We start from the raw sequence: 16,612 nt of genomic DNA on the forward strand, positions 1-16,612 counted from the left end.
AGATTAAGTCCAAGTCCTACCTGATGTGTTTTCCTGCCCACATCTCTCCTTTTGCTGCTGGAAATCACACGTTGTTGGCTTACGGTAAAACCACAGGTTATTCTTCCCCATGTGCTGCTGTATCTCCTGAGCTTTGATCAGTGAGCAGTGTTTCTCTCTTGATATCAAGCGAGCATCTAAGTGATACAAGACCAAAACTGGGTTAATGCGGATATGATTTGAGTCTCCCTTGCTTCCAATGGCACTAATGCCACGGATATGTTGTTCTAGGTAAAGCGAGGATGTGGCTGGCTCTAGCTCTGATGTCCATGGTCCATGGGATGGTATCTGGGCAATGTCTCTTTAATTTTCGGTATTCTAAGAATCCAGAAGCACGGATGAACATCGTAAGTATAATGGCATTGGAGCAGAAGCAGTAAGTGTCTGGTAAACAGTCAGTATAAAGTACTAGTAGTTAAATACTCTGTGGATTGGCATCATAGAGCCTTGAAAACATTATTATTTGCTTTTTATTTCTTGCAGAGTGAAATGGTGTCCTTCTGGGGATACCCCAGTGAGGAGTATGATGTGATAACAGAAGATGGCTATATCCTTCAGCTAAACCGAATTCCTTATGGGAGAGGAAATGCTGGAAGCCAAGGTAAAAGTCATATCTGTGTTATATAGGAAACCAACACCTTATGCTCTCTTCTAATTGGGATAACAGGGCTTGTGCAAGAGACTTTTCAAGGTCCCCCATGGATTTGGTATCTGTAGCCTCTGTTTTGATCAATAAGAATTCGTAGGGAAGGATCATCCCTTGCAGTGGTGTTTTCTCACCCTGCGTGGAGACCTGAGTGTGGGTGATGCCCCATGCACCCGGCAGGCTGCAGTCCTGTCCAGAAGCAGCCCATCCATCCTACCCACTGGTGCACCATGCACAACCTGGATTTTCCCTGGAAGCCTGGCCTCTAATACGTGGTCCTGCAGCCATGTGGCAAATCAGCAGACCGGTTTGGTACACCTTGAGGAGCTTCCAGGGGACCTTCTTGTCCTGTGAGGAGTGACAACTGGGAGGCTCTAGATCCATAAAAAGGTGCACCCTCTCACCTCTCTAGGCACCTCGATGTTTGCCTAAAGAGCTCGCTGGGAAGCCCAAGTTCCTCTCATGCTCTCAACAAAGCCTCTCTGACAAAAGCCTGCTGAGATGCAGGGCACAGGTACTGCTCTGCTTGTGTCTCTGAAAATGCCCAGCCAGGCAGTGTCCTTGGAGACAAAAGCAGATGCCATGAGATGTGTCTGAAATAGTAATATCACATTACATGTTATGCATATTTATGATATGTAAATTTATGATAGTATTTCGGATAGTAATGAAGGACCAGCCGCGGGGTGTAGGGGACAGGTGTTCAATCCTCTTCCCCATCTCTGCGTGTTCAAATCTTTTCCCTCCCAGCCCTGAGACCATGGCCAAAGTAACAGTGCATCAGGTGGAAAAATTTATTCTGCCTCTTGGTGAAATTTGTCACTCCTGCAAAGAAAGCATGAGCACATCTTGGTGGGACATGGTGGGGAAAACCTTCCCGCATTGTTCAGGATTTGACAAAATAAGGAGCATGGAAAGATTTGTTTTTTTTTTTTTTCTACTGTCCCTGAACTCTAGACGTTCACTTTCTTAATGATACGTCATCTGCAGAGAAGGTAAGAAGGGGTGTCAGGGATAAAAGGCAAAATGCTTGGAGATATGGTGCACCCACACCATGGTGCACTGAGATATGGTGCAACTGGTACATAGCAAACCTGTTTTACTGAAATCAAGGGGAACAGACCTACCTAACACTGACACAAAACTTCTGTACACTGCAGCTGTCGTAATTAAGGAGGAAAAGAGACCCTAAAGTGTCTTAAATGATGACAGACAGCATTGGAACAAGAAAAAAAAAAAAAGTAATCATGGTGCCTGTGTTCCAGGTCCAAGGCCTGTCGCATTTCTGCAGCATGGTTTATTTGGAGAAGGCAGCATATGGGTCACCAATTTGGCCAACAACAGCCTAGGCTTCATTCTCGCAGACGCTGGCTACGACGTTTGGATAGGCAACAGCAGAGGGAACACTTGGTCCAAGCGACATCTGTTCCTCTCTCCCAAACAGGAGGAATTCTGGGCTTTCAGGTAAACAAGGGTAGTTGGAGGATCTCAGAAACAACTGACTTCTTTCATCTTCAAAAGGTCATGCTGTCCTAGCTCAGGGAGGAATGAACCAGGCTGAACTGAAGCACGTCCACTTATTTTAGTTGAAAAACCCATGTGCTTACCCAAGGACACGCTCAGTAGGACGAAGAAGTTTGTGGTGGTGTCCTGCCCTCCCTGCTGGTTTGGGGGTTTGTTGGTGATGGTTGTTCAGATGTAGAAGCTACACCTCTTGGTAAGATGGCTACTCTTCCTTCTGCAGCTTTGATGAAATGGCTAAATATGACCTCCCAGCAACTATAAACTTTATTGTACAGAAAACGGGACAGGAGCAGCTATATTACATCGGTCATTCGCAAGGCACCACTATAGGTAAGTGGGTCTTTTTGGCTGATCTTGGTGAGAGTATGTCACTGATCTTGGAGACAGATGTCTCCGTTATCTTTGGGATTTGTAAAACAGCTCTTACTAAAGTTAAACTGTACACATGAATGTCTTGGAAGAGTAAGCTGTTTTTTTCTTCTTTGTTTTTTTTTTTTTTTTCAGCTTTTATAGCCTTTTCCACTATGCCTCAGCTGGCTGAGAAAATCAAGATGTACTTTGCTTTAGCACCTGTGACCACAGTTATATTTACTCGAAGTCCATTTAAAAAGCTCGCATTCTTTTCTGACTATGGACTGAAGGTATGTTGGTCCAGACTATATTCTGCATAGCCAAAATGAACTTTGTTTTTCATAGAGATTGTGCAATTACCCGCATAGCATATTTCAAATCATTTACAGAGAGTATTTCAAATCATTTACAGAGAGAGGAACTCTGTGCTCCATCTCTTTTCATAACAAAAGGAATCACACATCTCAGTCCAGAGTCTTTCTGTCCCGCCCTGAATTTACTCACCAGAAAGTTCTGGCAGAATTAAAGCCAAGAATGGTATAGGCAGATGTGCACACAGCAGGTGTCAAAACATCGGCAAATAAAACTGATGTGAAGACTGTGAATTGAGCCCTATCATTTAACGCAAGAGTACAATGAATGTAAGAGGTCATGCACGTAAAAACCACGGAACAGAAGCATTTAACAGGGTGCAAGGAAGGGTAACCTCATACCTCAATGTGGGGGTAAAATAGAAGCTATGAAGTAGTGGTTCTTTGAGGAAAAGCATGATCAGTCTTCATATTTTATGAGTACATTTGCAATTTTACAGGAGATGTTTGGCACCAAAGAGTTCCTACCACACACCGCCTGGGGTGAACTGGTCCTTTCCAAATTCTGTGCCTGCTCGAAGACCTGCAAGAGCATCTTGTCTACACTCTTTGGATTTAACTGGAACAACGTAAATATGGTATGTATGAATAAATCTGCAGAGGTGTCCTTCTGAAGGACAAAGCCTTGACTGCCCTGTTTCCTGGAGCCAGGTGAAACCTGTTGTGAAATGCCCTTGTTTCCTTTCAGAGCCGAGTTGATGTGTATGCGGCACATTCCCCAGCGGGGACCTCAGTACAAAACATAATCCACTGGTTGCAGGTAAACCTTCCCAGATACTTTCCTATGCAAAGCAGAGTACGGAGTATTCTAATGGTCCTTTGTGGTCAATCTCTTGTGTTGGTTGCTGCAACACATAAGTGGTATCTTTGTTGGGGTTTTTTTTTTTCCACCCCTTCATAAAATGCTCGGCAGCTTCTTGAGCTGCCTGTACATTTTCAAGTAGAATGGCCCCAAAGGAGGGGACCTGCAAAGAGGAGCATTGGGAGCTGAGGACCCTGCATCCACAGCAAGGACATTTCAGGGCTCTTATTTCAGACTAGCTTCAGTCTTGCCCTGCAGCCTGAGTGCCGTTAGCACTCAGACTGTGGCAGAGATTCTCCTGGACAGCGTCCAATTAAGCTTATTACCAATTAAGGCAGTTATTTATCTTTCTTCCCATTGTAGGCATGGAGAACAGTCACTCCCAGAGGCCCTCTGACACTGAAATTGTGTTATGCTGCCCTCATTCTCTCTTCCCTAGGCTAAATGTACCTGGCTGTTTGCACATTTCTTTGTAGATCGTGGATTCAAAGAGCCTTTTCTTGATCTCTCCTGGACCCTCACCAGTTCACGCATCTTCTCTGAAGTGTGTGCCAGGCTGTATGCAGAGCACAGCTTCTTCCTAGTGGGTTTTGTGGCAAGAACACACACTCCATTTTCTGAAGCGCTCTTTTCTCTTCTCTTCTCTTCTCTTCTCTTCTCTTCTCTTCTCTTCTCTTCTCTTCTCTTCTCTTCTCTTCTCTTCTCTTCTCTTCTCTTCTCTTCTCTTCTCTTCTCTTCTCTTCTCTTCTCTTCTCTCCTCTCCTCTCCTCTCCTCTCCTCTCCTCTCCTCTCCTCTCCTTTCCTCTCCTGTATATTTTTTTTATAAGATTCTTTACTGGACTTCAGCTTATCTGATGATGATGTAGTGAGTGACAAAGAGCAAAATTAGGGGCAATGAGCACAAATTACAGCCCAGGGGAATCAGTGACACTGATTGCCCACTGATCACTGGACAGTGAGGTGGACTGAGAACTGGCTGAATGGCAGAGCTCAGAGGGTTGTGATCAGCCGCACAGAGTCCAGTTGGAGGCCTGTCAGTAGTGGTGTTCTCCAGTGGTCACTATTCAGTCCAGTCTTGTTCAACATATTCATCAGTGACCTGGATGAGGGGACAGAGTGTACCCCCAGCAAGTTTGCTGATGACACAAAACTGGGAGGAATGGCTGACACAACAGAAGGCTGTGCTGCCTTACAGCAAGACCTGGACAGGCTGGAGAGTTGGGCTGAGAGGAACATAATGACGTTCAACAAAAGCAAGTGTAGGGTCCTGCACTTAGGTAGGAGTAACCTCATGTACCAGTACAGGTTAGGGGTTGACCTGCTGGAAAGCAGCTCTGCAGAGAGGGATCTGGGAGTCCTGGTGAACAACAAGTTGACCATGAGGCAGCAATGTGTCCTGGTGGCCAAGGAGGCCAATAGTGTCCTGGGGGGCATTAAAAAGAGCCTGGCCAGCAGGTCGAGGGAGGTCATCTTCCCCCTCTGCTCTGCCCTGGTGAGGCCACATACAGAGTACTGTGTCCAGTTTCTGTCAAGAAAGACAAGGTCTCCAGTAGTTCCAGGAGTTCCCTACTGGAGAGAGTCCAGTGAAGGGCTACGGAGATGATCAAGGGAACAGAGCATCTCTGTTCTGAGGAAAGGTTGAGAGCCCTGGGGCTGTTTAGCCTGGAGAAGAGAAGGCTGAGAGGGGATCTCATCAATGCTTACACATATCTAAAGGGTGGGTGGCAAGAGGACGGGGACAGACTCTTCCCAGTGTTGCCCAGCAACAGAACAAGGGGCAACGGGCACAAACTGGAACACAGGAAATTCCATCTTAACATGAGGAGGAACTTCTTTCCTGTGAGGGTGGCAAAGCACTGGCACAGGCTGCCCAGAGAGGCTGTGGAGTGTTCTTCTCTGGAGATATTCAAAACCCACCTGGATGCATTCCCGTCCAACCTGCTCTAGGTGACCCTGCTTTGGCAGGGGTTGGACTAGATGACCTCTGAAGGTCCCTTCCAACCCTTGCCATTCTGTGATTCTGTGATTCTGTGGTCAGGTTGACGGTGGGGAATCCTTCTTCCTCTGGACCAGGAAGCAGCCCTGGGACAGGTCCCCAGGGAGGCAGGAAGTGTCCATCCTGGGGGAGGTCAGGTCCTGGCAGGGCCACACCATGGCCACCCTGACCCTGTATTGCTGATAGTCCTGCTCCAGGTAGACTAGAGATGTTCAGAGGCTACTCCCAACCAATACATCTTTGATCGTATCATTTCAGGCCAATTCTTTGTTCTACAAGGAATATTTTGAATTCTAATCCCATTTTCTAGAACATTTTAATTTCCTCCCATCCTGGTTTCCTCCCATCTACAAATATAATCTCTGTTCATTTATCCAAATTAATGACAATAATTAGTTGTACTGGGCCTATGGCAGACATGTGAGATACACTTCCAAAATCTTGCCAGTTCAATGATGAAAACCAACTTTTTTGAGTTTCCTCTTTTAAACTGATTGTGCTTCCACAGAACTATGAATTCATTTAGACCATTACATTTCTGAATTTGCTGCAGGGAGTTCAAGGCGGTGCACTGAGAGCTTATGATGGGGGAAACATGTATAACAGTCTTCGCTATAGACAGGTAAGATGTTTCAAATGGTCAAGGTTGTGGTCTTCCCTTTCGCTTAGACATTCTGTTCCCATTCATGCTTGCTTGCATTAGTCTGGTGAGATTCCTTTGAATTTGTTGTCCTCCTTTCACAAATTGGGCATGCAAGCAGCAAGCCAGCAGGACCTCTGCTTGGAACAACAGTATTTTCTATTCTAAACTCTATTTTGCAAATACCTTTGACATGGAATAAAGTATTAGATGCTTTCCACTTAACCAGTGTTTTTGTTAGAGTGCGTAATCTGCCATAGAAAAGCAACAATAATGGCTGTGTGACCAGTTGCTATCTGAAACCTCTAAACCCAAAGTCTCCACGCTGCTTGTAAATTCTCTAGCCATGATGGAAAGCAAGGTGCTAAGCCTTTCTGCCACCCAGACCTAAAGCCACAAGGTGAATGGTGAGCAGTTAACTCTGCGTCCCTTGGGAGCTGGGGCAATTCTTGTTCTATGGCAAGAAGTGTACCAGAGTCATATCACGGCTTAGAAAAAGCTTCTTCCCTCCTAAAGCAAGAAAAGTCAAATTCAGAAAGTGGCGTGAGTTTTAACTGGAATAACAACACTGCAGGTAAGGAGATATGGTGCCGACAGAACACCTGGTGGCAAGTCCTGGTGGTGTTGAGCCAAATCAACTCTCCAGATGTGTCTTATTTTCAAGAACTTGCTTCCAAACACTTCCCTGCTGTTACGAAGCTGAAGGAAAGGCTAGTTTCTTACATGACGTGTAAGCATAAACCACAGCAGTGCTGGCTGGAAGGGACCTCTGAGATCTCCGGTCCAACCTCTGCTTGAAGCAGGATGATCCACCAGCATTAGATCAGGGCAGCTAAAATTTTATCAAAGTTGATCAAATTGTCTGTAGTATCAGAACCAGAATTTCTAACAGGGCAGAACTAATTTACTAATTACTTTAAATCAAATTTACTAATTTAATTTGCTCACCAAATAGTAGCACATAAGGTTGCACCACGTCTTTTAATAAAATTTCTCTTCTTTCTAGAAGAAAACCTTTCCTCTTTTTTTTTCCTTAATTCCCAAAGAATAGCAATTGCCCTTGCACGGTGTGTGGTTTATTGTATGGCAGCAATGTCTCTCCTTCGTGAAACCCTCATTTTCCATCCCTTCAGATGGGTCCGCCACTCTACGATGTGAAGGATATGAAAGTGCCAACGGCCATCTGGAGCGGTGGAGTGGACTGCCTGGCAGATCCCCGGGACGTTGCCCTCCTGGTCCCCCAGGTCAGAAACCTGGTCTACCACAAGGTGATTCCCCAGTGGAATCACCTGGATTTCCTCCTGGGGCTTGATGCAACTGAGATTTTGTACCAGGAAATGGTTGACATGATGAAGAGGCATCCGTAAAGCTGATACATTTTTTGCCGATGTGTCTTGTAAGATTAATGATATCTTTAAAGGGTTTTGAAATTTGTCACTGTTTGGACCACCTGAATGTAAATGGTTAAAGTGTTCTGCTTTTAACTAGGGCAGCGACAGGGTGAGGCAATTTCTGACTGGCACTTCATTTCCTTTTCTCTTCCTTTTTTCCTCCCCCCTTTTTTTTCCTCTTTTTTCCCCTTTTTTCCTTTTTTTTTTTTTTTTTTTGACTTTCATCAGCCATGTTTATTTACGAGGTACAGGAAACAGGTGAGGAAACTGGGTTTTCAGATGTTTCATCAAGACTGATATCACAGTGATCTATTCTCTGAGGCACGATGGATCCCATGTAGCCTTTCCCACGTAGTTAGCTCTACAGTGCCTGCAAGTACCCTGGGATCTGGTGGTCTGGACCCCCTTGCACCTCAGTTGATTTCTGGCTTCATCTGAGACACAAAGTTCACTATTGCTCTCTCAGAGCTGGGACTGATGCCCCTGAACCTTTAAGACTGCCTATGTGGATGAGAAAGAGATCTAACAGGTCGGTGGTGAAAAAACACAGCAGAAATACATCTCCTTAGAGTCAATGCAGTACTACTGGTTTTGAAATTCAATAAAAATTGTAATTAATCACATTTTTAATGTGGGTGGGTTGGTTTTTTTTTTTCTTTCAACAACTGAGGAGCCAAAAAGGAAGAAGCGAGAAAGAAATAAATCCGGAAAAAGTGATTGCAAGAAAGACAATCTGGCATGTGATTCTGATACGCAATGTACAAAACACAAATAAATAAAAAAAAAAAAAAAAAGAGGCTTAGGGAACATGCAAAGTGCCTAAGTCTTAGGGCTTAGCTGAGATGTTTTGGTAATAAGATTGAGTCATTCATTTTGTGTTGCGTATTTTCTGACTGAAGTGCTTTCTTCAAATGCAGTATGTATACACGTGACCAAGCATGCGCTGCAAAAATCATGCCTGGTAGCGCATCATTTTTGCAGCAGAGTAGGCATGCAGGTCACTGCCAACCGCAGAGGGCTCAGTCTACGTTTGGCTGAATATTATTGTTATCAAGATCAGTACTTCACAAAGAAATAAGGTGAAGTCTGGCTACTTTAAGAAATAAGACTTCTACATATTTGTGTCTTCACAGTTTGGGAGAAATTGTGTTAAATATCGTCAGGTTCTGAGCATTTGCTCTGAACCAAACCTCAGGAGTATTTCTTTGCATGGGCAAGCACGTGAGAAGATGTTTCTTCACCCCAGACTCCCTACGTCCACAGAAAGCAGAAGCTGAACTGTTAGACCTGAGTTTACATGAAACAAAATTTGCAGATCCTCTCCAAAACCCAACTCAGTACACTGACCTTTAGTTAGAAACAGAAGAAGAGCTGGCTTGAATTTCAACGTTAAACATGGTGATGACTATTTTCCCCATTTTTAACAATATTTTAGACTAATCGAGGCATGTGGACCAGAAGAAAACAGGTCAGGGAGTTATTCCTTGTCTTAAACAAGCCCATATACTTTCTGCCATGGGAAAGAAGCCTGCTCATCCCATGCAGCACCGAGGTGCTCCCTAGCTGCTGCTATCACATTGACTAGCTGTCTTTTAAAAATAGCTATTTTTCCTCTGCTGTAGTATAAGAAATATTCTTAAACCTTCAATGCAGAAAGACATCGTGCTTCAACCTAGCTGATCACCCCCAACACAGCACCTCTTATGGTGGGTTGCAGGTCTTTGCGTGCATTTCCCTTGAGCAAGAGAGAGCAGAGGGTCTGTTGTGGTGTGGAAAGCTCCTTGAGGAAGGTTGTGGTTCCCTTTCAGGGGGATTTCAGAATTTCTTTCTGACTTTTGTCAGAAATTCCCTTTTGGAATAGATGCAAGCTGTATTATTTTTGGTTGCGCTTGCGGATCTGGCTATTTCGTTTACCCTGAGTGGTGGGGAGGGCTCACTTCTTTCTTCAGTTCAAGAGGCGTCTGTAGACCAAGTGAATGGGTGGGGATCCAAGTGGGAAGCCCCACATGCCACACTGCGCTGCATCTCTTGCACCACAGCATTTACAGAGAAAGTGGCAATCTCAGAGATGCCATGATGTGTTGATGATTTTTTCTTAGGAAGAACAGGTATCTTGTCACAACATCCTTGTTTCTGCCAGCCAAAATTCTGAGGCTCATCAGAAAAACCTGACAAACCTGTTAATGACGTGACTACCAGAAGAATCAGCTTGTTTCAGGGAGGAAGAATCTAGTTGTGAGGAGAGGCGACATTTCAAGGAGAAATTACTTGAAGCTGTGCACTGGGGCACTGCCAAGTTTTCAGTCTGTCATGCTTCCCTTTAAAATCCCTGGAAGACCTTCATCACCTAGAGGTAGCCGTTAAAGGCAAAGTAAATTGATGAGAGGTGTGGGGGAGCACAGAAAACAATTTTGGGTGGAGAACAGTCTTTCCAAATGCCGATGTGGATTATTTTGGACAACAGAACTCGTTACTAGAATTTATTTGGTAGAAGTGAGCAATAGAGGTTCCTCTCTGATGCTGGACGTCTGTGTGCTGGCCTTTGCCGACCACTTGTAGGATGTTACTCTTGTGCCAGCGGAAACACCTTGCCCCATAGCACGCCTCCAGGAGAGCAGAGCGAGTGGGCTGGTACTCTTCCTGCAAACAATCCCCCATCCTCCCAAGCCAGCTGTGATACTATTGAATGCTTCGTGATGGATATTGTAAGTCCTTGCCTGCTTGCTTTATCAATCCATGTAAGCTTTTGGCATCTGCAGCATCCTTTGGCGAGAAGCTTCACGGAGTGACCCCTTGTGAACAACACAAGAGCGCATCATGGCCACGGCGCAGCGGTGATGCTCCATGCTTTATCCTCTGCTGCTTTCTTTATAGGTCCTGTCCTAAGCCTTTCTTCTCTGAAGAACTAAGGCAGCGAGCAGAAATGAAAATTTAATTATTTATGAAGAGAAGCTTGCATTCATTACAGTTTCCTGGTATATCACAAAGCCATGTTGGTTGCAGTAAATAATTCATGGCTTAATTCTGTTCCCCACCCCCGCCCTGGTTTTCTTCCTAAATATGTTGCTTCTGCCTCATTCCAAAAAACTTTCTGTAAAATTGTCTTTTGAGGTAATGCTCTTTACCTAATCAGGTTTTTCAGTTTGTTCAAGACAGTTTGTTTCCAGTAAAAACTTCTGTCTCTTCTGAAAAAATGACTTGAAAATTTTATCTGATGATCAGATTATCGGATTAGACAATTGTTTACTTTTCTATCTTTAAGAAATTCTATAAGCATCTTTCTGTAGTACAAATTCTTGCTTAAGTTAATCCTGTTTAAACACTTTTTTTTTTTTAATTCTCTTTTAGCGCTGCCGGAAACAATTTGCGCAAATTAAAAAAAAACTGAACTTTGATTTGGTACTTCGCCGTAGGTATAAAAGGGCTTTTCCCTGATTGCTTTGTCTCCTTTGTTGTGCCTCAACATTTTCTTTCTCTTTTTAAAACCCTGAAACAAAGCTCTGACCCAAATTCTTGCTGAAATGAAAATAAATCAGCTCCGAGCAGTGCGAGATGTTTGCAGATGAGACACGTGACACTTAGAAACATAGAATCATAGAATGGTTTAGGTTGGAAGGGACCTTGAAGATCATCGAGTTCCAACCCCCCTGCCATAGGCAGGGACACCTCCCACCAGACCACCAGATTGCCCAAGGCCACGTCCAGCCTGGCCTTGAACACCTCCAGGGATGGGGCCTCAACAACCTCTCTGGGCAACCTCTTCCAGTGCCTCACCACCCTCAAAGTGAAAAACTTCTTCCTAATGTTCAATCTGAACCTGCCCTCTTCCAGTTTGAAGCCATTCCCCCTCATCCTATCACTACATGCCCCAGTAAAAAGTCCTTCCCCAGCTCTCCTGTAGGCCCCCTTTAGGGACTGGAAGGCCACAATAAGATCTCCCCGGAGCCTTCTCTTCTCCAGGCTGAACAGCCCCAACTCTTTCAGCCTCTCCTCATAGGAGAGGTGCTCCAGCCCTTGGATCATCCTCATGGCTCTCCTCTGGACGCGCTCCAGCAGGTCCATGTCCTTTTATGTTGGGGACTCCAGAGCTGGACACAGTACTCCAGGTGGGATCTCATGGGAGTGGAGTAGAGGGGCAGAATCACCTCCCTCGCCCTGCTGGCCACACTTCTTCTGATGCAGCCCAGGATATGGTTGGCCTTCTGGGCTGCGACCGCACACTGCTGGCTCATGTTGAGCTTCTCATCAATCAGCACACCCAGGTTCTTCTCCTCAGGGCTGCTCTCCAGCCATTCCCTGCCAAGCCTGTATTTGTGCTTGGGATTGCCCCGACCCAGATGTAGGACCTTGCACTTGGCCTTGTTGAACTGCATGAGGTTTGCACAGGCTCACCTCTCCAGCCTGTCTAGGTGCCTCTGCATGGCATCCCTCCCCTCCAGCGTGTCTGCTTCGCCAAACAGCTTGGTATCATCAGCAAACTTGCTGAGGGTCCACTCTACCCCACTGTCCATGTCGCTGACAAAGATGTTGAACAGTACAGGTCCCAGTACCAACCCCTGAGGAACACCACTCGTCACTGGTCTCCACTTGGACATCGAGCCGTTGACCGCAACTCTTTGAGTGCGATCGTCCAGCCTGTTCTTTATCCACCGAGTGGTCCATTTGTCGAATCCATGTCTCTTCAATTTAAAGACCAGGATATCATGTGGGACAGTGTCAAACGCTTTGCACAAATCCAAGTAGATGACATCAGTTGGTCGTCCCTTGTCCACTGCCACTGTAACCCCTTTGTAGAAGGCCACCAAATTTGTCAGGCATGACTTGCCCTTGGTGAAGCCATGCTGGCTGTCACCAATCACCTCCTTGTTTTCTACATGCCTCAGCAGAGTTTCCAGGAGAATCTGCTCCATGACCTTGCCAGGCACAGAGGTGAGACTGACTGGCCTGTAGTTCCCTGGGTCTTCCTTGTTTCCCTTTTTGAAAATAGGGGTTATGTTTCCCCTTTTCCAGTCGGCAGGAACCTTGCCAGTCTGCCACGACTTCTCAAATATGATGGCTAGTGGCTTAAATGGCTGGACCCAGGAGGTCTATAGAAATAAATAAATAAATAAATAAATAAATAAATAAACAACCCCCAAATTCTTCCCCAGGGGGGCAGCAGCTCTACAGAGGGGACTGGAGACCCTGGGCACGGCCCCGACTCACCTGGACACACAGCCCCCAGTGACCTGCTGCGGTGGCACCCCCTGCAACTCATCCCAGTGTGGTGTGCTTGGCCAACAGCCCAGGAGCTGGGAAACACAGTGCCCCTTGCTGGAACCACTGGGATGGCACCCTGGGATGCACATCAGCACTGCCGTGAGGCCACCACCACCCTGTGGGAGGAGAAGACCTCTTTTATTGCATGCCGTTTTGGTGGGAAAGGGTAACAACTGAAGCTAAAAAGGCTGCATGCCAGATTCCACCGCCTGCTGAGTCAGCAGATTGTCCCTCAGCTGGCAGATAAACACCGCCCTAAATAAAAGGATGTCAAACAGGGTTTTGCCACAGGGCTTGCGGGCTTCTGGAAGAGCAAGACTCAGCTGGCCGGCTTGGGGAGGAGCCGAGCTGCCGCTGCGCCAGCTGAAATCTGGAGATCCCCAGGGGAGCAGTGGAGGGTTGTGAAAGGCTCTGAAGGCGGGGGAAAATGGGGAAACCACAGCTGTCACGAGAGGGACGGTCTCAGCACCAGTCTTTTGTCAACAGCAGCTGGCAGGGCGGTTGGGGTGGTCCTGGCCCAACCCTCCTGGCCCCACAGCTCTCCCTTTCTCTCTGCCCAGCACGGAGAATTTGGATGGATGCCGGGGGCAGCTTTCCAGTGCCTGGAGGTGCGTGGTGAGCTTGGGTCCTTGTATCGCTCTTTGTCGCTTGCTTCCCCACCAGTCATCCTAGAGGACTGGTCACGCTAACCCAATCACTAAAGGACACCCATCGTGGTTTTAACCCACAAGGGCTGCCACTTTTTCACCCCTGCGATGCCTCCACTAAAAGTTTGGGAAAACAGTGGTCCGTTTCCATGTTAAACACCATGTCATGTCCCCAGACCCTGCCCGGCTTGTCCTCTTGGCATCCCCTTGGGGAGCAGAAGTGATACCACCTCTTGCTGTCCTTCTCCTCTTAGAAGCCACCAGCTCCGACCTGAGGCACACACTGGGGGTTAACACAGGCTGTGAAATCTTACACAAACCAGTTGATCTTGTTCAAGCGCTGGCAGGTTTGCGAGCCAACACCCTCTTCGTTAAACCGTTTCCATGATGGTTGGCACCTGGACCAGCGTGCGCGCTGCCTCTGGGGACACAGTCACAGGCTGCAGGGCAGGGCGCTCTCATCGCTGGGAGGAGGACACTGTGACTGATGGAGAAGAAGCCCCAGGGCCAGGCAGCGCGGGGCCGGGACACCCTCTTTGAGGCCGTGCAGCAGGTGATTCAGTGGTTTCACACGAAAGACGACATAGGGGCACATATTTTCATATGCAAAATTCCTCGTGCTAAACATGGTTTAGCCAAAGGTCATGGCATGCCCATACCAGAAATTAAAGAGGAACAAAGATGCTCCTGTGCCCACTCCACTCTTTTTGTGCTGGAGTTATATCAGTATCAGGAACGAAACAGCCAGAAGACAAATGGCAAGGTTGAAGTCTGAAGACTGCCAGGGGAGAGAGAAAATCCTGAGTGTTACAAGAGGCCAAACTGCAGCCCTTTGGGTTTCTTTCTCCCACTGGAGCACAGTAAGGGTGTCACAGTTCAGACAAGGGGATCATGCCAGGCACAACATGAATTTCACAGTTAATATCTCCTCTTACTTCTCCTCTGCTCATGTCTTCCCTTCTGTCTTCTCACCAGTTTCCCAGCTTTCTGCTCCTTCCACAAGGGCTTGTTCCACTCTCTAGGATTTCATTTCTGATTTTTTTTTTAACAGCTATGAACAGAAGTGATAGAAGTGAACTGGTGGATGAAAGAGTATGAGCCTGCCTTCCTTTCATTTGAAAGAGGAACCTGAAGTGTGTTGTTTGAAGGTGCAGTCTTAAGTATATATGTGATTTGTCCTCATTACCCTCAGCTTTATGTTGCAAACCGACAGCAATCCCGCATACCAATTTCTTACTCTTATCAACCTTTTACTGGGCAGTCTGTCGACAGATTGACTTTGACTGATGCTCCCTGAAGTGACTTCTCCTTTTACTATCCAGATACAGGTCAGGGGTTGGTATACCTTTGCAGACACTGAGCTGCATGCTCTAAATTAGGCACAGTGTCTTGCAGAGGTCCACAATGCTGGTGGTGGTGGTGGCAGTACCACCAGATGTGTTACGGCAATCGATGCTTTGAGACCGGCTTGTCGGTCCCACAAGCTGCTTGGCTGACGTCAGTTTGGGTTAGAGAGCAATGCTTTATCCTTTAAACTTATTTTTCTCTCTGCTAAAAGGCCAGGGACGCAGAGGCTGCAAATTAATCTCGCTGAGTCTTAATCCACCCAGATTGTCAGCGGGGTTGTTTTTTTTTTTTTTTTTGGATTGGAGGTCCTAAAACCTTCTGCTCTTTTGGAGCACTGTGGGCATCTTTTACTGTGTGCGGAGACTTGCAGGGAGAATCATGCACAATTCTACAGGCAAACAACTCTTACCTACTGGTGAGCATGTGTAATAAACAGATGGGTTTAGCATGCTGTTAGGCTAAGCATGAATACACTCATCACACCCAACGCAGGCACTGATGAGTGGCTCTGATGGCTGGGCAATTATCAATGAGGTGGGGAGATGCCGATGTCTGTTCCTTGGAAACCTTTGATCTCCCTGAGCTGCTGTTTCTGATTGTCCTCTTTAGTCAGGTTTTCAAGACGAGGTTTTTTCTCCTGAATCCTGGAGTTGCTGACAAGAGAGAAATAGCTCAGTTCTGGCCACTGGGCAGCAGCAAGAGGGCCTCCCTGTTGACCCAGGTCATCTTCTTCTCGGTGTCAGCTTCATCTATTCAAACCGCAATACTCTGCCATTTCCACTCCTGGCATAAAAGGTGGAGCTCTCAAACCTTTGCTTGTACCACTCAGCAAGGTGAAAAGCAGGTACAGAAGACTCATCCATACCTGGTGCTGGGCTACTCTGCTGCTACAAGCTGATAGATGGCTTTGGCAATTGCAGGATTTGTCTCTGAATAGTCCCGTTGGCAAGGTAGAATCAAGAAAACAAGATGCTCTTCTATCATTTTTGGTGGGCTGTGGAAAGACACCTCCGCGCTGCTTCTGGCTGGCAACATTGTTCAAGGTCCTTTGTTTCTACCTAATTATTGAGCATCATTTAGCTGGTCCTTCTGTTTCTGAAGCTTCTTTCTCCTTTTTTTTTTTTTTAATTGCAAAATTTGTGGCAAATTTGCACATGCCTTTGGATCTATTTCTGTGCACAGGCCCACACGCATGCTCAGAGGAGAAACGCCTTCTACAGGTACTCCTCTGCAAATGCTGCCCAGCTCAGACCCCCCTTCCCATTTCATTCCCCGCCACCTGCCCTCGCTCATCCCTTGCATCCCCCGGGGGACCCCCAGCTCTCGCCACTCACGCGGCTGCTGGGTGCTCCTGCTCAGCTGGCTTTGGCCAGAGCTGCGGGATGCTGTCATGCACCCAGTGCTGGGTCGAGAGTCCCGAATGGGGCTGCAGCTGGCATGGTTTGGGATGGAAACGCCCATGACACGTTGCAGCATCAGGCATTGGTGGCACCATACGCTCTCTTCAGAGAGTAAGACCATTAATTTAATTGTAATTCAAGCATAGTCTGGATGGTCATGGTGGGTATCTTGAGACTAGGAGAGCGGATGTACCTTGCA

The 16,612-nt window shown here is 46.6% G+C and overlaps 1 protein-coding gene across 1 annotated transcript; it reads left to right on the top strand.

Annotated features, from left to right (window-relative positions):
• Nucleotides 1-281: 281 nt before the first annotated feature.
• Nucleotides 282-7,736, top strand: LOC309674565 (lipase member K-like; the record flags this gene model as incomplete). Its single annotated transcript, XM_082486642.1, has 9 exons — nt 282-386; nt 523-640; nt 1,951-2,149; nt 2,430-2,539; nt 2,714-2,850; nt 3,372-3,509; nt 3,620-3,691; nt 6,283-6,351; nt 7,503-7,736. 9 exons carry the CDS (start codon nt 282-284, stop codon nt 7,734-7,736), a joined length of 1,182 nt encoding a protein of 393 aa, XP_082342768.1.
• Nucleotides 7,737-16,612: the final 8,876 nt, after the last annotated feature.

The sequence above is a fragment of the Vanellus vanellus genome (genome assembly GCF_965231255.1).
Source record: "Vanellus vanellus genome assembly, chromosome: 7".
Classification (NCBI taxonomy): Eukaryota; Metazoa; Chordata; class Aves; order Charadriiformes; family Charadriidae; genus Vanellus; species Vanellus vanellus.